The 25,175-nt window shown below is 34.8% G+C and overlaps 1 protein-coding gene across 1 annotated transcript in view; it reads right to left on the bottom strand.

Moving 5' to 3' along the window:
* Positions 1 to 25,175, bottom strand: part of DYNC2H1 (dynein cytoplasmic 2 heavy chain 1) — a 147,629-nt gene that overhangs the window by 5,557 nt on the left and 116,897 nt on the right. Inside the window, exons 84-87 of the mRNA XM_054002204.1 lie at positions 23,960 to 24,169; positions 21,080 to 21,169; positions 5,385 to 5,494; positions 4,974 to 5,055 (exon numbers count right to left, since the gene is read on the bottom strand). Coding sequence (XP_053858179.1) covers positions 4,974 to 5,055; positions 5,385 to 5,494; positions 21,080 to 21,169; positions 23,960 to 24,169 — 492 coding nt within the window. The remainder of the gene's footprint in view (positions 1 to 4,973; positions 5,056 to 5,384; positions 5,495 to 21,079; positions 21,170 to 23,959; positions 24,170 to 25,175) is intronic.

Genomic DNA, 25,175 nt, shown 5'->3' with positions numbered 1-25,175 from the left:
GATTGTAGACAGGCATTACACTCTTCAAGAATTTGCTTCTTTAAACTCATGTTTCTCTTTTAATGCTGAGCTGGGAACTCTTCCCTACAATGTACAAGATGCAGATTTACACATTCTAATATGAAAAAAAAAAAAAAAAGTTATAAAACATGTCATTTAAAAAAGACATAGAATATAGCTGTGTTTCTCCTTGGACAGACAGTGACCAGAGAAGTGACAATGTTCTTTGGAGCAATCTGTGCTTCAAACAGACTAGGACTTACAGTGAAACCACCAAAGCTGTGGAAAACCTGAGCCAAAAACAACCCCAAATGGAAAGTTCAGAGTAACTTTTTGTCTTACTTTTACATAAATTTTACAAAGATTCATCTCCTGTGTTATTCTTTCTGTCCTTCTTGCTTTCTGCAGGGAATATTTTTAGGGACCATAGTTAAAAAACCTTGGCAAAGTTATTGCACAAAGATTGGTCTAATGAAGAGGTTTTAAAGTTTGTTGCAAGGGTGTTCAAAGGTCTGGCCATCCTAAACATCTCTGAAAGAAATTTCTATAGAATTAGGTCACCTATTGAAAAAACTTTTTACTGCATGTTTCTTCTTTTGATATTGGCAGTCCCTTTGACATTATAGTTACGTAAAATACCATTTGATCTCCTGGAAAACTTTTCCTGGAAACCAATGGTAGAAACTCCTTTGAAGATTAAGACCAAATTTTTACTTTCATTCAATATTAAAAGACATTAAGAAAAAAATCCACCAATATTAGAACAATGTACTTTCCAATACCATTTGACTGAGTACACCCATAGCCATGTTTTCATTTCTATAGAAAATAGTACAGAGAAATTACAAGTACTATGAAAGACATTAATTTTGCAGCATCTGTAATATAATCATAGTATCTTTGAAACTCACCAGAGAGTAATGGCAGAAGTTGACCATAATTTTTAATTCTTACAATGAATTTGGCCATTCACAGCTATCAGTCCTATTTTAGGTTCAAAAAAGTTATTTTTACACATTACAGACTATGTTTCTTTAAAATACCTTTGTAGAAAGTATGCTGATACCATGGTCCAAAGCATGTCTGTTTCCAAATTTCAAATTCTCTGCAACAGATTTTCCCTTGCTAATTAATGCCATAATTTTCCCTTACATGATCCAAACTGCAGCAGACTTTGGGAAGTCATATTTTCACTTCATTACCTCTACAGGCCTCCATCATTAATTTATTGATATTTCAGGATGGAGGTATACTGTAAAAAAAGACCTCTCAGGATGCCTTTTATCTATCTATCTATCTATCTATCTATCTATCTATCTATCTATCTATCTATCTATCTCTATCTCTCTCTCTCTCTCTCTCTATATATATATATATATCTGTCAGTTGCTAAGAGTATAGTTTTGATATTAATACTCATATTGTGTATTTGAGACTCTCAGTAATTTTTTATTTTTCACTGTGTATATTAAGTTCTACCCAAGGTGAAATTACTTACTACCCAATAAGTCTCTTGCCATGTTTCTTCCTTTCTTTCACTCTTTTCTACAATATAGAAAATGGAATGCCAAAAGGAATGACTACCTGCTGTGGTAGAACAGCACAATCAGTGCACAAAGCAAACAGAAGAGATGCATTTGCATATCAATATGTGATTTTAGTGCAATAGCCATACATTTTCAGTATCTTTTGTTAAAGCAACCTGGAGTGATAATAAAGAAGGTGTAATTTCATACAGATTGATTCTAAGTGATATTGAGGAAGGTGTAATTTTATACGGATAGATTCTAAATCAAATATTCATCACATCCTACTAGAGGAGATCCACTCCACATCATGCATCTAAACCATCACCTGAATTAACACTGATAATTTAACATCTCATTTGATAATTCATGTAAGACTAAGGTGTATTCTTGGCCTGATTGAGTGTTCCTCTGCCTACTTTGCAGTTTCAATGACAGTTCTAGCACTGAATGCTTCTAACTTACAGATGATCATAGGGCAAATCATTTGTATTTTTAGGCATAGAAAGGTCAACCATCTACAGTTGCTGAAAATTGATGCCATTTTTTAAAATCATGGCAAGACCAAGGAAGCATTTTCATCATACAGATTGTAAGGACATCTCCTTTTTTCCTTATCACAGAAAAAATTCTAAGTCATCAAAACCTTTTAAAATAAAAAAGTAAGAAAAAATCTTGAAGAATGTGTCTTCAAAACCATGCCTGACAGTCTTCCTAAGAAAGTTATACGAAATATGTGCGACTATCAGGTTTAAATTCACCTGCATTCCTGCTTGTGCCAGTCCTTCAACAGAGACATTCCATTAGGCTTTTAAATATTTGTTGATTCAGGGACTTGTGCACAACTCTCCAAAACCCTGAAACAGTGCCCCCAACTCTGTGAGTACAGAATTAAGTCTCTCAGTGGAGTTAATTACATAAGGTGAAACAATACCATTAGCATCAATGAGACTGATAAACCTCAGACTGATAAACCTCAAACCAAACCTATACCATGGTTTGGTTCCCATAGGGGAGTCTGGTAAGCTAAAATTTCTGATTTAGGTGGGATAAAACAAGGTTCAGCTATCTCACCACAGTTTGTGTTTAAAGACTTATCTATTCTGCTGATGGAATTCTTTTTTTTGTTGTTTTTTTTTGAGTTCCCACTCAGAATAGGTTCCCATTCAACAAGGTTAGCCTGAATTCTTGAAACTGCAGATAAAACATTTACTTTACCAGTATTAAAATTCATACTGCTCTGGTGAACCAACCTTAATGCACCATCCAAAGGATCCTGATCAAATAAGACATATTTTAGAGAATTATTTTTCTGAATCAGTGACACTTTTATGCCATAGTTATAGTCCTTGTAGTATATAGCTTTACTAGTGGAAAAATTTCCCCTCAGTTCTCCATGAGCATGAGGAAGGACTCATGGTAGGGAAATCTAAATATTCAGCATTGCAAATTTTTCCATTCATCAAAGATTAAAAGGAGCAGTGAAAATACTAGAGATTTCTTACTAATAGAGAATCAATGAGTATTTCTCTTACAGAGGAAAAGATAATATTCAAATCAAGTGAAGAAACTTGACAGGATTCTTATGTTTTGTTTAAAATAACCACTTACTGAACTGCTTGTTATATTCCGGGGGATGAAAATTTCCTCTTAAACAAAATTCTCTTTTGATTTTCAATCCCTCTTAGAATATGACACATTCTTGTAAAGCAAGAGATCATATATATTAACCTTTTTACCTACACGATATAGACTGCTAACAATGTACTTTAACTAGTATTGCCAAAAATTTACCACATAAGTTCTCAGACAGTAAAGCATTTCAAACTTCAGTTAGAAGTTTAATAAAACTGTTACAAAACTCTTTCCTCTCATTCTATATTTGCCAAGCAGCTCTTTCAATCTGGCAACTGTAAAATATTGTGATTTTTTTTTAATATATGAATATACTGAGATATGTTATTTAGGAGTTGTGGTACTTGACATTGACTTCTGCATTTTTTGAAAATGTTAAGATGGTTTTGAAGAACTTCAAGCTTCTACAGTCTGCAGCTGATAGTCAGTCTACTAGAATGACTGGTCTGAGATGTGAAATTCAGTTTTGACTTACTGCTATGGCCTTAGAAGCCTGTCCTGAATCTGTAACCTCAGACCATGTGATTTGCAGGCTCCAAGGTTTGTCATATACCAGGTTTATACCAAGCCCTAAAAGTTCCATGGTTTATTTATCTCCAAGTTCTACATCCCTGTCTTCTCATGGTTCCTATGAAATGAAGCAGGCAATCATTACTCTTATTTAAATATCAAGATGGAAGAATTTATAAAATTATATTCTCTAGTTCGTACAGGAATTAATTCAACAAAGTTCAAAAGACTGCACTGTATTTAGGGCAGATTGGATGATTACAGTTATCTCTACTAGTTTTGCAATATATTAATATTTTAGGAATATAAAATCTTACATATTCTGTACTAATAGTTTTTGGCAGTGTCAGGAGCCAACCCAGAACCCTAATATCTTCCACAGCCTTGTGTCTGTCTGCATTATTAGACTAGAGAAGGTCCCTGCCACTTGTTCTCTCTCTCCTAATCCAGCAATCTCTGCTTTAGCTGCATGGGGCCCACAGTTGCTGTTGAGTGCCCTGCATTGGGTACAAGTGTCTCCGTGAGGATGTGGTTTGAAGGGCTGTGCTCCATGCTGAACACAGAACTTGGAGCTGTGCAGCATCATTTTGGGATCAACATGCCTGTAGGAAGACACAGCACAGAAAACTTATTTTGTCAATTCCCTACAAAATTAAGTATAAAAAAAGGTGCACAGAGACCTGTGCTGAGCAAAGTGGCAGTTTTACCCTGAGTGTTAAGAAGCTGAATCAAACCACTTGAGGATTCATCTCTACTTTGCTTTCAAAGCAATCAGTGGTGACTTTATGGCTGCTGGCTGTAGGCTCAGCTAATCATTAAAAATTGCTGGGTTTTTATCCTATCAAAAACTAGTCATCTTATAGTTTACTTTGGTTTACTTCCTTAGTGGTCTCCTTTCAGTGATTAAAGAAATGCTAACACTTGGCCTTAGGCTTACAGATTTACATGTGCATTTCCTCTGGCTACCAGCCACTGTCTATCTGGACAAGAGCGAGATTTTAACTCATAAAATTGCAGCTTCAATTTTCATCTAAGAGGTGGTTGAAGAGAATGGAGCAATAAGCTTAATTTTAAAATGAGAACAGTGACCAGGGAGGAGAAAAAAGAGAATTGCCTTCCTTTTCTAATTTCTGTGGAATTTTGCACTGCCATTTTAATAGCTGTATACCATTAACCAGCCTTTTTCTCTCAGGTACACCAATTATTTATAGCTCAGTTTTCCAGAAAGTGTATGGACAGATGACTTGGAATATACTGATAAATCCTAGTAAAACATCCGAGTAAAACATCAGAGTAAAATACCTTAACTTGGAGTTTGCCTTCCTGTATTCGCCCTTTCCATGAAGCTATAAATTTAAGACTGTCCACTGAACACCTCATTACTCTGCAATGGAAACACACAGACAGTAAATCTTACAGATGTGTAACAACAGGATATCAAACACAAAACCAAACTCAATGTATTTTCAATGTGTACCATATGATACTAAGTCTTGCTTTGAAGAAAAATACATCTCTAACTGAAAAAAGAAAAAAATCAGCATTTAAACAGGTAACAGTTATTTTACTTCAAGGCAAGAAATAAAAATAAGATTACTGATGACAGCAATTGACATAATTTTTTGGCTCTGTGTCCTCTAAATGAAATAACCATCCTCACACATAAGGAACAATGGCACATTAGCACAAATAGACACATTATTTTTCCCTCACCTTGCAGTCTCCTGGCGTAAGGCATTGAGAAATGTGTCTGGATGAAACAGCTCAGAAAGGTCAAGGGTGTCTGACAACAGTTTCTGTTTCTCTGCTTTTTCTACCCAATTCTAAATGAGAGAATAAAAAAAAAATAAAAGAAATCCTGAAATAACTGAAATTATTACCTGATTTTTCAACATTTTGAGTTAATGTGGGTATGTCAAATATTATGATTAATAAAAAATGTTTGTGTAAACATACTGTAACCTCAAAGCTTAATATTAATTTCTATTATTTCATACTGGTAAAAAGAAAATGAATACCCTTTTAAAATATAAAGAAAATGAGCAGTTTATGTGTAACATGACTCATGCATTCTAAATAAACTCATGTTTCATTCTTTGTTAATTGCAGCTTACTGTGTACAGTGAAAAGTTATCATTGTACAGTGAAAGTTATAATTTCAACAATTCTATCATTGTTGAAACCGTATTTCACCTTTACTTACTGTGGAGTTTATGTTTTCCAACAAAATAGCTGTCATTTCTGTCTTTGCTTTAATAAATTCAGGAAAATAACTGCATTCCTTTTAGGTACGCTTTAAGATCATTTTTTCATATAAATGGCATATTATATTGAAGAAACACTTGATTTTCAATCTGCAGTAACAGTTTTTATAAGTACTTGCCAACAGGTTTTTAAAATATTTCCTACTACTAGGTTGATGCTGCCATTTTTAGTACATTGGTTGGAGACATGAATTCACAGAATTGATTATAAGATAAAAACTGGAGTCTGTTATACGTGGCAATAAATGAATCTAATGAAGGTGGGGGGAATAACTGTCCTCAATTATCCTTACAGAGCACATGCCTCAACCTTCTTCCACTCTTTTTTACAGGCAGCTGTGAAGCCTGTTAGAAGCTGCAAGCTTGGAATTTCTCACCAATGCAACACCTTTACACTCTCATGTGCCAACATGAGAAAAGAGACACACATTGCACCTCGCCATCTTTATAAACCACACATCCTAAGAAATGCAGTCTTAGTTTGATCCTCAAGACATTAATGATCTCAGACAAAGAATTTGCTCTCTTCAGACAAATTATTTAGGTACCTGACTGGTTATGCAACAGTCCGCACTCAAAATCCTCTTCTGAAACGCTTACAATGCATCTCTTTGGTACAATTTATTTATATGATATAGTCACAGTCCTAACTATGGCACTGTAGTATGAACCTGAAGTCATTGTGTAACCCACCCTACAAGTAAGCTCTTCACAGATAGATTAAGTCTTCAAGGCCAAGCTGGATGGGGCTCTGATCAATCTGGCCTAGTGGAAGGTGTCCCTGCCTATGGCATGGGGGTTGGAACCAGATGATACTTAAGGTACCTTCCAACCCAAACCATTCTTTGATTCTACAAATACTAAGATAGAAACTAATCAGATAATAAGATTCCACATGCTATCACTGAACAGAGAAAGATAAGCCCCACTCCTTTCTAAATACCAGCTCCCAGGAAATGATAAAATTGCTGTAGTCACTGAATAAAAATCTTGGAAGTTACACTCTCATCACACAATGTACCTGCCAAGCACCCGTATCACGTTTAGAAATTACTTTATTGTATTGTTTGAACTGCTGACAGATGAATAATTCCATAGAACCATTTTGGAAGTGAAAGAATCATCGAAAATTCAAGTAGATTAACACTCAGTAAAGTTTTATTTATTTTGGCAACATGTCACATATCTCCATAATGTTTCCACCATGTTCAAGCCTTTAATCAGTGGCTTTTTTTATCTGCCACATCCCTGATTACAAGCCCTCAACCCAAATGATTATGAATCAGTTCAGAGATTTCTGCTTTCCATTTTCATTAGGTAAATGTACAAAGTTAATGACTCTTGTCTGCACAATTCTTTTAATGATTTTATATAACTTTATAAAACTTACAACTTCAATTTCTTTTATCAAATAGTAGTAAATGTATTCTGATTAGGAGAGGTTTTGTAAATTGTTTTATGTAATAGAAGTAGGCATCACTTCAACTTGTAATTAATATAATCATTATATTGCTGTCATCAAATAAACTTTTAATGTAACTGCTAAAGAGAAACACTGTCAGGAACACAGATGTTTATATCACCCAATTAAAAGACCAGTATGGGTAATATTAATTCTGAACTCATATAATTAAGTAGCACTAGGATGTACACAATAACAAAAACTTTCATTAGATCACAAAAGCAAAATTGTAATGTCTTGTACTGCTCTATATAAAGCTGAATATGAACCTCATTTACATCCATTTAAATAAATAATTTTAGATGCAATCAAATGTATTTTACAACCCAATTGTAAAAAATATCCTTATGTTTATTTTAGTCCTAGGAGATCACATGACATGCTATAAGAGAAATGCTACAGTCTCAAAAGACAACGCCACTCTATTAACAGATCATTGCCACTGGTAGTCCCACTGCCATAAGGCTGGAAGAGATCAGGTGTTGATGGGAAGGAAGTTGAAGCTAAGCTGTAGAAAGACTGAAGTGATGTTTCTTGAAGGGGAGAAATCATGTAATAGATAACATCCCTTCCCCATCCCAAATCTAATAGAAACATGTACTGACTGCATTTGTCAAAGTGATGAAAAGTTGTTTAACTTCTTATTCATCTTGGATGGCCATACAGCATTTCAGTCTGAAGGTCCTTCTTCCATCACCAAATTTTATACAACTATGTAACTATTATACCAACAATGAGGTCTACAAGTCTGAATATCCTAACCTTGAAAATAAGTTTATTCCAAAATGTAAAAAAAAAATCTATCATCTTACTCTTCTTTGCAACTGTTTATTTCAAAATTTCATTATTTCAATATTTTCTGAATATTTCTTATTACAATTACACTAGAAATTTAACTGTCTGTGATAGATTAATTTAGAAAATTATTATTATTATTATTAATATAGTATCAAAACATATCAGCGATACCCAAAATGCTTGCAAAGTAATTCCTGGCAGGATATTTCAAAACTTCCATTAATTTGGGGTTCTGTTTGCTATAATAAAAACATTTTCTTGTCTTCTTTTTACCCTTACAAAACCAAGTCTATTAGCATGGTCTCAGGTAGTTCAAATAATATCTTTTCATGCATCTTAACATCCAATAAACATCTATTCTACTTTCAGAGAGAAGTCTTCCTTACCATCTATAATCCCGAAGTACACTGAGCACCTCATTGAACAGTGGAAGGAATAAGGAGGCTGTCAGATTTTCACATTATTATTTATACAGCTTTAGGATCAAAGAACTTCTCTAAAATGAAGCAAGTACTCTTCCTTCACCAGTTTTAATTAATTCCAAGTGTATATTCTTCTACTGCATTTTTATATTGCTGTGGTCCCCAAAGAGAAACACACTGAAAAAAGAGAATCATATAAATCACCACAGAAGTGATTTCATTTTTGTGCCTAGATGGAAAACTGTATTCAGTGTTACATGCATATGCATAGCCAGGAACCATACAGTATAATTCTGTTTTTTCTACTAGTTTTAGAAGTTTTCCACATTACTAGGGAAAAAAGTGTAGAACTTTGGCTAAGTCTGAGAGCAAATGATGGTGAGTAGCACTGCTAGGGGAGCAAGTATTCAGTTAACTGGAGTTTAGACTGAGCCAAGGTCAAACAAGCAGTTATGCTAAAGTCCCATTTTCCTCACAGTGCAGCAGCTGTTCTACAGGTGTGCTCCAAAGTGGAAAACACCAGCAGGAGTGACAGTACTACAGCTCAAAGAAATTAAATAGATGGATTTTTCCAGGCACTGAGCCCAGAAAGGGTAATGCCTAGGGTTCTGAGAAACAACAGGAATACAACAATTTGCTCCCTTGTGGTAGTTCTTTGCATGTGAAATCCTTGAGCCATTATTCTTGAGGGAGTTATCCTATATTAAATGAATGTATGAATACTGCAGTATTTCACGCATATGACAAGGTGTTGCCCATACCTTACAACTGATAAATAACACAGTAATTTAATTTGGAGTTTATGTTAAATTTTTACTCCCTTTCCCTTCCTTTCCTTTCCTTTCCTTTCCTTTCCTTTCCTTTCCTTTCCTTTCCTTTCCTTTCCTTTCCTTTCCTTTCCTTTCCTTTCCTTTCCTTTCCTTTCCTTTCCTTTCCTTTCCTTTCCTTTCCTTTCCTTTCCTTTCCTTTCCTTTCCTTTCCTTTCCTTTCCTTTCCTTTCCTTTCCTTTCCTTTCCTTTCCTTTCCTTTCCTTTCCTTTCCTTTCCTTCCCCCTTCCCCCTTCCCCCTTCCCCCTTCCCCCTTCCCCCTTCCCTCTTCCCCCTTCCCCCTTCCCCCTTCCCCCTTCCCCCTTCCCACTGGCTACTGCTTTAAACCAAATACTATTAAAAGCTTTATTTCAGTTTTCCACACCTCAGAGCCCCTGTTTGTTGAGGAAGTCTGAGCAATAACACAACAGCACAGTGTTACAGCATGAATGTTTCAGGTCCCTTAGCATCAGCATGCTGGCTAACCATGTGCTAGAAGCAGATACATAGTAAGGTACAGCTGACAGAAACATTAGCAGATGTGATCTTATTCTCATTACTGTATTAGTTCATTTTTTTTATCAAAATAGGAACTTAACTTCCCCTGAATTTCTGTTTCCTACATTTAATATGGATAACAGAATGATGTATAGGAACTGTAACAACATACAAGTTCATGATTGACATCTGCCAAAAATACCTACTTCCAGATATTTCCTGTATGATTACTAAACACAGAATCCTGTTAGGCAATACTCTTTTGCTTCACGCCTTCTAGATTCTTCTTTCCCAAGTACATCAGTCACCAGGCACTAGATTGCATTTGCAGTTACACAGCAGAGTATAACTAGGTAAGGAAGTCTAAGAACTGGAACTATTACTTGGTGGAACCAACTCCCCATCTCCAATAATAAGTTGCAAGGGACAGAAAACAGTGGCATACAATATTCATTTGTAGGTAACAGACTAGACTGCCTACAATAACCCTTGGACAAAGTCAGGACTACATCAAACATAAATCCTTTGCAGAGCTCTAGAGCAGGGATGCTGAAATCTATATTGTGATGGTGCTGGTGTGACTAAACAGGGCTACAGAATACTCAATATATTAGCCACTGGTAATGATGGGAAGCAGTGCAGTAATTTCTTTTACAGTGCCAGCTTGAAGGCTATGTTACAATGAAGAGAGCCAACAGAGAACTGCTTACTTTGCTATGGCTCGTTTTCCCTAGTAACACCCCATGAGATACAGATTTTTCATTAGCATCTCCCTCACAGTCCTTGCTCCTCTGCTGAAACAATGACCCCTTGAACAGCAGTCACTGGTCTCTCTCCATTTTTTCATTCTTGTTTACCAGTCATTTATTTTTTGTTACCATCCTCTCTTAAGGCTGTCAAAATACAGAGAAAATCTCTCACCCATGCCTGTGTCACAGAACTCTACTATATTAGCAACTATTGAGGCTTAACCTAACTCTCAGATAAATAAGAATGTTAATCAAACAGTCTAAAGCATTCTAATCAGAAAATGTTTAACTCTGTGGGGCCCATATCACAAAATACCTAAAAGATAACACAATTAAAAGGCAAAGAAGGAAATCTGGGGTTTTTTTACGTTAGAAAAAGAGATCACAGAATGGAAACAGTGACTGATGAAACTTCATTTAAACAAAGGAAGTAAATGATGTCATGGCTAGTCTGTGATGTGGCACCCTGGCACATCATGCTAGCTCATGCTCAAGCTGTTTACACTCCATTAAACAGAACACTCCAACACTGTTCAGATTAGCAAATAGCTTGTTCAAAAAAGAGATTACTGCCCAGAGTAGCAAATAGTTTGTTCAAAAAAGAACAACTTTGTGTAGACACAGAATATAATTAAGTTTTTAGTTTTTTAAATTAATGCAGTAGGCTAGTATGGATTGTTGTTTGCTCCTACATTGTAAAGAGTAGGACATAACTTTATGAAGTTAGCATAAAGGTACCTCAAGTGCAGCATATCAGCTCTCTGAAGCTCATACAACCTTTTCTTAAACGCAAAGGCAAATTTCTTTTGTTGTGGCAAATCCCTAAAGAATAGCTCATCAAAAAGGCTGTAGGTCTCTTGCATATGTTCAGTCACACCTGAAAGTTAAGAGAATGCTGAAGAGCATTAGCATGGCATAAAATTTCATTCACACCTGTTCTCGGGAAGCAACTCAGAAAAACATACATTAGGGAGCAATTTAAGGAAAAAATATTGCACATTTTGTTAAACAGCACACTTTTTTTGGTTATATTTTTAAATTAATTTTTGTTTTTATTTAACTATAATGGATTTTTAAATTACTTCCATTGTAGAAATAATTTATTCATAAAATTAAGTATTTTGGCACCAAATCCAATTGTAATTCAGAGTAGCTCCAAATTCAACACCAATTTAGGTTGCTCAGTCTACTGTAGTTCTGTGTATCTCCAAAGATACCTCCACAAATCATGTATTTCCACAAACATCTCTGGACAATATGGGTAATGTTTTTTAATTTAGAAGCCGACAACTAGACAAGTGATTCAGATGTGGCCTCAAAAGTGTGGCCTCAAAACTGCCTTTGACCCTTAGTAAGGTCATTAGGAATTTTGCATTTCTATGGTATCTTTGGATATACATATTGGTTTCAGTTTTATTATTCTAGTAATATCTTAATGTGTTTCTTATTTGATGGATTCTTCTGTTGATATATTCAAATCATTACTTTTTACTTTCTCAGCGTGATAAAATACATGAATACACATGACAGAATAAATCTTTTTCATAGCTTTGAAATCTGCATATCTGAAGAATGAATAATATTTGGTTTAGTTCTAAATTATTTACAGCCTTTTTCCTGATATATTAGTAATTTCAATTGCTTACTTTATCGCATGGGATAATGAAATATTAGAAATAATACTGAAAATGTTAATTATAGAAAACCTGTAAGAAAACCCACTGTGTGTATAAGGAAAAGCACATACAACACTGTAAAACAGTATAAAACTGACAGGAATTTTGAAATTCAAGTTCAGACATAGAGAACAGATTTCTCATTGGATCATAACTCTCTTAGTTCAGAGTGACTGTGTGGAATTACCACTACAAATATATCAATATGCTTTTGCATATCCTCCTCCATGTAAGGGCACACATTCTAATTTAGTTACTATTTATAGCACTCAGCTGAACACACTGGGAAACACTATAGAGCAGGAGGCCATTTATCCTTCCTGCCTTTAAGCATCACTTACACACCTTAAATAAGGATCGAAGCTTCCCATCACTCTTAACAACTCTTCTACTTTGACTCAAGATTTGGTTTCTTTTTTCTTCAGTTATGAACCTTGCTGAACATTCAGAGACAAAGACCACACCAAAAAGAACTCTACTAAGAACAAAATCAAATAACAAAATGAACAAAACCCCAAATCTGAATGCCTTTCTGTTGACTTCAGTTTTAAAATGCAGTCATGTCTGTTTACAGGATTGCTGAGTGCACTTGCATCCCGCTCTGATTGCTTGATTTCACTGTGAATTCCCGAGAGTAAAACTACTGCACACTCAGCAGATAAAGAAGGGTTTAGTCAAGAATTATTCTTATGACGCTTTTCCTTCACAAACTAAATTTGAATTGACAGCCTTGAAACTTAAAAGGCTCTGAAATTTTAAATATTTTTTATATATTTGCAAAGGGATACAATATGAAACTGTATAATTTCAAATTCAGTAATATGGCATCTCCTTCAAAGAAAGATAGGTCAAGATGCGGTTACATTTCTGCCTTCCCCCAAAGAAAAGGATGCTAATTAGGAATGATGCTCGCTTGTGGAATGGAAATCTGTTTCTAATGAAAAATGGGCTTATTTTTTAAATACATATCTGCAAATGATATTTGAGAAATAGTTACAGCATGTTACCATTGATTTTGACCTATTAAAATCTCAAAACAGGAGATGAAATATTTTGCAAACTGTTACACCACCCCAGTTCCCAGCAAACCATCTAGAGGTTAAAAAAGCGCCACAATCATATTACATTTTAGTTACAAAACTGATTTATTTCTACATATTGCACATAATTTATTTCTATGTATGAACTTCTAACTATGAAATCAGAATTACAAATAAAACAATAACGTATTTTGAATAGATTGCTTACTTTTAGTAGATAGAATATTTCTGTCAGTATAGTGGTGATCAGAACAGCAAGTTACTGAAACCAAGGGCAAATCCCGCCTAACCAACCCAGTGGCCTTTTATGATGGAGTGACTACAGCATTGGGCAAGGGAAGGGCTACAAATTGGGATTTATGAGCTATCTATCTGGATTTCTATAAAGCCTTTGACACGGTCCCTCACAGCATCCTTCTCTTTCAGCCAGAGAGAGATGGATTTGATAGGTAGATTGTGAAATTGATAAGAAATTGGTTGGATGGTCACATCCAGAGGGTGTTGATCAATGACTCAGAGTCCCAATGAACATCAGAATAATAGTGACAAGTGGTGTCCCCCCAGAGGTCCATACTGGGATCAGTGTGACTTAATATCTTCATTAATGACATAGATAAAGGGATCAGGTGTAACCTCATCATCTGAAGGACAGGATGCCACCCAGTGGGACCCAGGCAGGCTTGAGGAGTGGAGCCCTTGGAATCTCATAAGGTTTTACAAGACCAACTACAAGGTGCTGCTCCTGGGTCATGGCACCCCCTAGTACCAGCACAGGCTGGGGATGAGCAGATGGAGAGCAGCCCTGCTGAGAAGGACTTGGGGGTGCTGGTGGGTGAGAGGCTGGACACGACACAGCAATGTGCGCTCAGGCACAGCCCAGAAGTCAATGGTGTCCTGGGCTGCATCCAAAGCAGCGTGGGCAGCAGGGCAAGGGAGGGGATTCTGCCCCTCTGCTCTGCTCTGCTGAGACTCCACCTGCAGCGCTGCATCCAGCTCTGGGGTCCCAGCACAGGGAGGACATGGACCTGCTGGAGTGAGTCCAGAGGAGGACACCAGGATGATCAGAAGATCATTTCTCCTATGAGGAAAGGCTGAGAGACTTGAGATTGTTCAGCCTGGAGAAGAGAAGACTTCAGGGAGACCTAACTGCAACCTTTTGTACCTGATGGGAACCCTACAATAAAGATGGAGAGAGATGACAAGGGCATGTAGTGACAGGACAAGGGGGAATGGCTTCAAACTGAAAGAGGGTAAATGTAGGTTAGGCATTAGGGAAGAAGTTTTCTCTGTGAGGGTGGATGAGGTATTGGAACAAGTTGTCCAGAGGAGTTGTGGGTGCCCCATTCCTGGAAGTGTTCAAGGTCAGGCTGGATGTGGGTCTGAGCACTGATCTAGTGGCAGGTGTCCCTGCCTATGCCAGGGGGTTAGAACAAGATGGTCTTTAAGGTCCCTTCCAACCAGAACCTCTCTCTAATTCTAAGTTGTCTTAAAAAAGCAAAACAGATTGATGGGATGAACCTACAAATTGGTGCATTATCATGTGCTGCAGCCTTCTCATTTATTAATGGATGGAATTTAAAATTACCAGTCTTTGACAGAATAACATAAGGACTCATTTTCATATGTGAATGATAATAACATAGTTTTCTATCACTTGCATTAAAATTAACCGTTTTTGCTTGAGCTTTTGTCAGACAAGACTATCCATTTTACTCTGCTTTCTCTTTTGCAGACAGCTCTGTCCATGATAAAGGAGCTACAGTGAAAAACAAGTTATTAGAAACAGAGCAATCTCCACTTTTAATTTTGACATATTAAATCCATAAAATTGATCATTATTTTATCATTGCATCTTTTCAGCTTTCTTCCTGTATTGTGAAAATGTATCTTGTAGCTCAAAGAGAAAAATTAATGAATGATCATTATTTTATTAGTTTAAATAAACAACATCAACTACAGCTTTACATATTATACAATATATAGTAGAGCTTTTTGTAATTTACTAAGTATATAAATACTATCTTGCATTCATAGAAGAAATACAGAATACGAAGTCTAGGATTTTTTTAATTTAAACTAGGTTAGGAAAAAAAGATGATTTTCTTTAATATATGGTAATTTCTCAGAGACACAATGTCCGTAGAGACAATGACCTGGGTTTGTCTTCTTTTATTCAACACTTACAAAAAGTCCTTTTGTGAGTAATTATCTCCTGCAATAAATATTTTATAATCAAAGAGCTGAATAATTGGTTACCACTATGATAAGGGGTGCTGCTCAAACTTCTAGTTACAAGGTAGTATTTAATAATTTCAACCGAACAGCCATTCTCACAAAACATGCCTAGAATTTCAAGAGTTTAATGAACAGCTGTTGAATTCTGTTGAAACAAATTACTTTCCTCAACAGTTAAGCCTGGTGTTTATTAAAACACCCATAACTTGTGGATGCTTCAGTTTAACAGAGCACCTAACACTCACTGGAAATATTCAACAGCTCACAATGAAACCAAAGGAAATGCAGGTAGTAATATTTTCCCTTTTCCAATGCTGCTTTTTAAAAACTGTTTCTCCAATTCTTTGTGCAACTGTTTTTTGTGCAAAAGGCATGTTTTTCCAAAACTTGACATAAGTCTTGCTAATTGGCAACCGAAATTATTTACCTTTGAAATAGCACAATTTGCAGATTTAGTGCTAAACTCACTGTATTTTAGAGGAAAACAAACATTTCACTACAAAAAAAAAGTTATATTTTGTTTTGAGAATCACAATATATGAAAGATATTATATAATTAGAGACTGTCCCAAGGAGGGCTGCAAATATGGTAAAGGGCCTGGAGGGGAAACTGTATCAATGCATGAACACAGCTTTCTGTAAGAGCACAAAAATGCTTCAGATTCTGCTTTAATTTCCTTGGACATTAGCTCTTATTTTAATGCACAACTCCCGTCCATGTCCAAAACTTTCATCTCACATTCTGTTTGGTCCCTTGTTTGGATGATGCATCTTTACAAAGCACTACTGCTGTGTATCAGTCATTACTTTATCAATGCAATCTATGTGAGACTGATTAGAAGGGACATGATAAAACAGCTGCTGAGAGTTTCAAATTTGCCTATTAGAGACAAACAAAACATTTTTTTAGTAATACTTTCAAATTTCCAATTTTTACCAAGCAGTTAGCAATTAGATATAAGGTCTTAAAAGATATATCCTGGCTAATAAATTTGGAACAAAGTGGAATCATTTTGCAACATGATGAGAACTGAGGGAGCCAGTTGAGGATCAGTTCCTTAGCAGATAATGTTAGGCTGCAATTGTATTTTTGTTTTGAAAGTCATGACAGCTAAAGAGGAGAAGCCAAGAAAAATAGCAGAAAAATGCTAATTCTTCAGAATAATGTGAAAATTTGAACTAAAATAATGGAATGGGTGGATTTAAAATACATTACTTTTATGAATTTTTGTGCTTCAATATTAGAATACTAAATCTGGAGTATTCTGCACTGCACAGATACCTAGGTAACAGCTGTTCAAATAGAGAGTCATGAGGAACAATGACAAGGTGGGGAACCAGCCAAACTAATCCATCTGAATCAGCCTCTCCTAAAACTGTAAACCACAAACCATTAAGCTATTGTCCCTGCTGCAAACTCTGCTAAGGCAATGTATTAGAAAACACTCTGGAAACTAAGTGTGATTACTTGGACTGGGACAGGCCTTATTATGGAGTGCCCAAGTGGATGAATAGCGGGACTGAGCATGACTATTCTGGATTTGTACAAGATTTATTATGTGAGCTCTTTAACCTGGTGAAAATTGAGAGGACTTGATTCCCTCGGTTTTCTAAGAGCAGCCCTTCTGCCTGTTATCAGTGAATGAAAATTTAATATCTCTGCCTAGATGCCTGGGGTGCAAAGGCAAAATCCTGGGTTTCCTATTCCCAGAAGGTTTTATAGTACATTCAGCAGGCAATTTCCAAGAGTTCAAACCTCAAATACCTTGGACGTCCAATCCACCTTTCTGGGTGTTGAAACAGAGGAATAGGATTCAAAACAGGAAAAAAGTAATTCTTCCTTAAACAGTAAAAGATCATTAAAATAGCAAAAATCTTATACTAGGTGATCAAACTGGTATTGAAGTTAAATATTACTGCCTTAGATTTTACTCAGGATGGAAAGGGACAAGAGAACAGCATCTCAGAAAAATATGTCTCTTGAAAAAATATGAAATTTAACTTCTTTATATACTAGGAGTACTTTTTAGATAAATACACAATTTCAATGAAACCTTTCATAAATTATGCAACTAAAAACTTTCAGTATTCATAAACATTTCCTTTATTAGAACTCTGAAGTCAGAATGCAAGACTTCTAGCAGCTTTCTAACTCAAGAGTCATCCAAAGGAAGAACTGTTTTTGTAAATGACATAAAACCAGCTGAGTCCAAAAGAATGAAATATAAGGTCTTCTTGGAATAAGAAAAGTTTGGGATTCCTTTTTGAAAAGGTGAAATTAAGATCTTTATTTAGTTCTAGTGGAAACAAAAATCAATTTCCAATTTGTTGACCTGAAACAATTTTTAAGGCTGCTATTCAGCTGACATTTGCCTGGGCTGCTGTTTTGCCTTATGACAGCAGCAGTTCTGAGTCTCCTCTCTCTTCTCCCCTGCTGGTATCCATAGCCGTGAGAAGACACTTTATCTAGAGACTGCAATGCACTTAATACCATTATATGCTGATGGGTATTATTGCTGAGTTATGATCATGAACCACAGGAGAGAGAAACCACAGAAAACATTTAGGGTGCCATCATGAGGAAACTCACAGTATAAGGACCAAGAATTAAAACTTATACAATTACCACTGATGATTCATACATTTCATATCTTAATGTTGGTAGCAAATATATCACTGTAGACAGAGAAGCTGAAGCACAGTATTATAAAGTTCAGTGTCAGTGCTGAAAGTATTCAGAACTCTTGAAAGTATTCAGAACTCCATCTTAGAAGAATGTTCAACACATACCTTTTGCTTCAATTTAAAGCAAAAGGTACCATTCAAATATCAGATTTTTCACCTGGGAAGAAATCACCTATTTAGATCAGGTCTGTCACCATAACCTAGTACACAGCAACACGTCTCTACTGCATTTTGCATATACAAATTTCTTCACACTTTGAAAAGGCAGTTTTCTTTGTTGTTTTATTTTTAATTTTGCTTTTTACTGAGTAAATTCAGACCTAAAAAATGCAACACCTGTTGTTTTTCTGCCTGTTGTTGTGTAATGCTCTCAGAACATCTTTACACTTCTATAAATTTCGCTATAAATATTTTACCATCTGGCCTATATTTTGTGTTCCTCCCCATCCCCATTAAATGTTTCTTGCAGTTGCTTTTATTGTTTTCTGCACTGGCAGCAAATCACTTGACAAGGCAGCCTTTAACTAATAGCCTAGGCTATTACTCCATCCTTAGTAAATGTAATCCTTCAGGTACAACTTAGATCTTTCAATGTCTCCTATTTCATCTTAAAAATACCTAAATCAAACCTGTCTCAAACAGTAAAGTATAAATCAATATCTACAGTCAATGAAACAGAGGGACATAAGAGTAACTTATAAAAGCTTATAAAGTTGGTCATATAAAACTAATCCAAAACATGGCATTTATTGAAATATAAATCAGAAGATAATTTTCAGAATTATGAGATCTCTTTATTGAAGTCTTTATTGAATTTCTGAATTCTAAACCTAGACTTAACTACCGATAAATTACATTTATAAAATCAATAATGAAAACTCACACAAAAAAAAAGTTAATTTAAAAATTATCAAGAGTAATCAGGAAGGTGTAATGGGCACAATCATGATTTAGAATCACATTTAAGGAAAAGGATGATTCAACCAAAATGTGTAATTAGAAAGAATCAACATTTTTATAATAATATACAATACAGAAATACAGAAACTGTATTTCAGATGTGATTTGTCTAGAAGCTTGAGATACAAAACAGACTGATACTTTATTATTAAGAATTGCTCCAAACACAACTATATTACATATCTGACATTGAAGAAATAAAATGAGACAACTAGCAGCTGTTATCACTAATAAAAATTTAACATAATTTACTGCTTATGGACACAGTCATGTCTCTACTGTACTATGCTTTAATAATCTTTCTCTCTCTTACAATAAATAACTGTTAAATACTGTAAATGAGTCCTTCCTAATAACTTTCATAAAAATGACTAATCCAAATGTACCATTTTGTCAGTAGTTTGAGAAATGAGAAAGGAAGAGTACTAGCATGGTAATGCAGCAAATATAATGCAACACATTAGTCAATAGCTGACTGGAGTAATATATGGAAATAAAAACTTTTGGGATATGTGTGGTTGAAAATCATCTGTTACTATTAACACTAATTTCATCCTGTCACCTCTGCATTATGATTTTGTATGGAAGATACACTCCACACAGAAGTTCAAACTCTAATCTCAGAGAATAAATTAAATTAAATTAATTAAAAATAAATCATGTAAGTAAGAAAAATTGCATGCAGTTTGGTCACAACCAAATGAAAGTAGAAGTTGCAAACACTCTTGAAGCTTACAGACACACAGACTCACCACAAATGTTTTTTTTTAATACTAAAGGCTATAATAGTCAGTAAAAAGACAGATGGGACTAAGTTCAACTCCAGATTTATAAACAAATAACATTTGAACATGCATTATCACTTGTTGCTATACATATTTATATTTTTTCTGCTTTGTACTTTAAACTTTTTTTTTGAAGGAAAGGATAAAGAAAAAATAAGTATTAGCCAAAAGAAACTGTTTGCATAACAAGAATCTTATTAATACTTTGGAGACATTTATTTGACAGTTTCTTTAGAAAAAGCAATGCCCTCAAATCTTTCTTCTGAATTTGACAGTCAACATAAATGTTGACAAAAATCTTGGTATCCCATTGGACAAGATGTGTTAAATCAAGATCAAACCAACAGCTTTCTATTTATTGCCTGGAGGTAACAAAGATCTGTCATTTCTAAAGTACTCATCCTCTCTTTCAGGTTCTCACGATTTTCTCTCTATGTATCCAACACAGATAAGGAATCTGTTTCCTTAAATACTAATTAATTTAGATAAATTACTTTTATTTGTCTTTGTATTACCTTAAATACACCACTTCTGTCAATCAAAGTATATATAGGTTTACCTTAACTAAAAATTAACCTCTTAACTGTCACACTGTGGATAGACACCTTCTCTTATGTCCCCTTGAAAACCTTGAGAATGCAGATCTTTTCATTGCTTTCTTCCAAGACTAGACAGCTATGAATTTCTACATTACTTTTATTAGAAATGCTTCACTTATGTCTTGATAGGCATCTCTCTACCAGATTTAAGAGTGTGTCTTGACTTAAACGTAAAATTTAATCTGGGTAAAAAAAGTCTTTTTCCCCCACAGCACACCATAAAGACTAATGACTAAGATGCAATTCACTTCACTGTGTGAAGTAACTAACAATATTATCACATTATTCCTTGATCTTTAGATTTTTATATACCTTTTCACACATCTAAAATTCTTTTTTAGACCTGTGTTTGTAAAGGTCTACTGTAGTGGAATATACTGTGTCACTGAATACCAGCACACTGAGTAAAAAATGACTCTTTAAAATTACCTGTATAGCAAGTGCTCGAGCTACAAGACTTCTAAGATATTGCAAAGGATCTTCTGGACCTTCCCACTTGCTTTGCCACGTGATAGGACACTGAAATAAAAATATATATACTGAAAGAATCAAATCCATTTTCATTTCATTTTAAGTTGGCAACTTGAATAAAAATAAATAACCTAGAGATCAAATATATCTACAAAACAAAACAAAACAAAACAAAACAATATAATGATCAAGAACATACAACCATAAACAGAAAGGTTGTATTCGTGCTAATTCTTTATGTGGCGCAGCCACAGTGTCGATGGAGGATTTGCAAGAACCTCTGCTATTCAATAAGGAAACATCAGTTGGTTCCACAAATATTTCCAAAAGGCCTAAGAGCATTATGTCTTGGAAAGTCACAATGTCATCTTTCAACTGCAGCCAGTTTCCCACTCCTTTGCTGCAGCCTCCTCAGACTTCAAACGCAATTGTGTGGCTCTGTGGTAAAGAGAATCTGATACAATTCCTCTGCAAGATTATTTCTCATCACTTTAGAGCTTTTGTAGAGCAGCACAGAGAAAAAAAAGTCCTGCCAAGACTTCCCCATATAAATTTCTCATTGACTTCAAAAAGAAAGGCTTAAAAGGGCATCTCTTAAACTTCCTCCTTAATAAGGACAGAAACACTAATTTTACGTACTCCACAAGAATCTAAAGCACACTGATAATGACTGCAAGATTCTCCTATTTATGAGAAAGAGAATTAATGTAAATCAGTGTCTGTGGAATATTGCACACTACTGAAGATGCTAAATAGAATCAACAGTTTATACTGTTTAATATTTACAGCTGCATTTTCCAGGAAGTTCCCATTCTAATAGCATATGTGCTGAACAGGTATTCAAAATCTGATCCTGGAGTTTGCAAAAAAAGGTATTTTTCAAAGTAAATACTCTGTGTTTACCTTTTATAGTTAAAAACCAAAATGCAACTAGATTCAAGGATACTAATTAAAAATTAATTCAATAAACTAGAATACATACAAAACATTTAATAAAGGACAGATGACTGCATGGGGTTTTTCCTAATTAGGATTTTTTGAAAAATATTTTTTATTTGAGACCTTGCATTTTTGCAGCCTCTTCTACTAGATATGCATTTACAGATAGCACATCAATCTATCACTTACAAGGCATTTGCCTAATGTTGTTAATATATCACTCTAAATTACGTTAATTCTAAAGAAATTGCTTAGCTAATTGTTATGCAAGTGTATCTGAGATGTGCTTATGCTCTTTTTGGCTGGGGTGGACTTAATTTTCTTCACAGTGGCTAGTATGGGGCTAACATACCAATTTTACACAAATACAGCACATTGCTGAAACCTTTATAAGTCATACATTTATTGAATTTTGCATTTCTATTATTAATCCAGCGGTTTCTTCAGGTGCTACAATCTTAAAAGAGCTACAACCTAGGGGGTTAAAAATATAGCTTTTGAAAAATAATCCTTTGCTACATAAAACATGAAAACACTAAACAAGAAGAGTGTATAGAAAACACATGAAGAAAATCATTTTAGGATAACAAATCGAGTGAGGTTTAGCTGCCATGCTCTCTGGAAGGCTGCTGGGAAAATTGTTATATGGTCACAATCCAATGAAGTGATCCATGTCAAGGAAAGTGGGTAAGTAAGCAGATGAAATGACAGAAGCACTGGTCAATACATCAGGAAGCAATGAACTGATGCTTGTGAGAGGTTAAAATGCAGAATTTCTTAAGAAACTTTTTGAGGCAGTGATCAGCTTCACAGCTCCTGCAGTTCCAATAGAAGCATACAGCTAAAGCACACAAGCAAGCTATGCTCTCTTGCTCAGTAACAAGAAATATAACTGTAAGAACTAAAGAATGGCCACTACATGTATCACTTCCATTCACTATAACTTGGAGTTAGTGCCAGTTTCTACCACATAGTCAAAACATGTTTTAAAAGGCAATGAGATTGCTAACAAGAAAACTTAATTTATTCTAACTGTACAGCAATTTTGCTAACAAATGCTGTCTTGTGAATCTGAAAAGACAACAAATTTCATTATTGTTTTGATTAGAATTTGATTTATCAATAAATGTATACCAATCTTTTCAACAGTACTTGTTTGTCACATGAAGATAAACAGGATCTTAATAGGAACTATTGTTCATTTCAGAAGCAATCTCAATATCTGTGCATTAACATCGACAGAATTTATCAGTTGCTGGAGGCAAAGCAAAACCAGTTTCATGTCACATCAATGTCTGACTATCTTTTAACTCAATTATCTAGGTATTCATGATAGAGCATGTAAATTTGCTGTCACTAATTGTATTAGCTTGATGCCAAAAAACATGGAGAAAGTACATATAATTCTGACTGATTCTTTGTATATCAAGAATATAGAGTGAGACGATAGGTTGGAGTGATAGGCACAGCTTTTCTGATGAGGTATGGCAATTCTCCATACTAAATAAATGCAAAGAGAACTGTTATTATAATTTAAATTTTAAGAAAATATAAAAACTAAGTAAGGGGACAGATTTACATATTCTACTGGCTAACATATTTAACTTATCTAGAATGAATTGGTATTTGAAATTGAAATAGTATTCCACAACTTCTAAACGTATTGGATTTGTTTTTAAGAGAAAGCTAGATAAGAGAATAATACATTCAGAAGATTCTGCAAATACTTCTGAAAAATCTAACAGAAAAACTGGTTTTGTTTTAGAGTTTCTATCTTTACAACAACTCCATTTTAGAGTCTTTATCAATTAAAAAAATTAGAACATGAAAATGAGTGTTCAGTTTCCTTGGGTTTTTTCAATGCTTATTATAATGTATATTCATTTCAAAATTACTTACCTTCTGGTTTAACAGAGCACTTGCTAGCCTTTGTACTTCAGAACTCAGTAGTGAGGTGCCTCTGATGACTTTACTTAAAGAAGCAAGTGACTGATGGACGCTCTGCACAAGGCGAATAGCATTGAATTGTTCCAGAGTAATGAATGATAAGATTGGAGATCCTTGTTGTTCTGCAGGAGGAGACACCTTCTGATGGATCAGGTTAGAATTCTAAGAAAGAACATGTGATATCCAGTTAATAAACTCAGGGAAACTATGCTGTTGTACAACATATTATTTGTTTAATTCATGATACTTCATATGAGCTTGTTAGCTTTGAAGGAGTAATGACATCATCTCTTTTCTGACACTGAATTAAAAGTATAGTGATACTTCCAGTACTGTCTGTGACATGTCCAATAAAGGAACCACTCTTCTGAAACAAGTCTGTCTACCCAGTTACTTCAAAAGTACTTAAATTGCTGAAAAATCTTCACTTAGTTGAATCACTGCTTTTAGTATTAATGTGTTAATATAAAAAGCAGTGGTGTACTCAGCACAACAAGATATTACTGGGTACTGTAAACTGTGCTGCCAGTTCTTGCTTCGTGAGACTAGTACAGCATAGAATTGAATTAAATACTATAAATACAAAATAAATATAATTTTATGTGTAAATCTTGAGTAACTCAGACTCTAAGAAGTACTGCTGCTCTTATACTGCCATTTTTACTACTTACTTCCTTTCCATTAAAGCCACTGAAAATCCAAATTTATTCAATAATTTTAAGAGATGGTGCAATTTTGCAAATCTTAATTCATATGCAACTTACTACATAAATATATTTTTGCATGTGTTTGGAAACTGCCAACGTGAAATGTGGCAAGATGCTGCAATGAATTCCAGTTATAAAATTAAAAACTTCTTGGAAAACTCTATAAAGCACAAATGCAAAAAGTAAACCCTAACCTATGGGAAAAAATGTTTTGCTATTTCAATTTCTAGTAATTTAGTAAAGATAAAATTAGATTTTACTTTCTCTCAGATATGTAGTCTTAACAAGTCTTCATTATTTTTCAGGTTAAATAAATTTATGAATTGTCACATGGCATCTCACTTTCCAGAACACACAGGATATTTACCTCTATAATCTTTCCCAAGCACTATGTATTTGTCAGAACTTTTACATTTTTAATTTCAAGCTCATACTCCACTCAGCTACCAAGCTAAAACATG

This window comes from Vidua macroura, chromosome 2 (genome assembly GCF_024509145.1).
Source record: "Vidua macroura isolate BioBank_ID:100142 chromosome 2, ASM2450914v1, whole genome shotgun sequence".
NCBI classification, from domain to species: Eukaryota; Metazoa; Chordata; class Aves; order Passeriformes; family Viduidae; genus Vidua; species Vidua macroura.
This window is presented reverse-complemented; position numbering and strand designations above follow the sequence as displayed.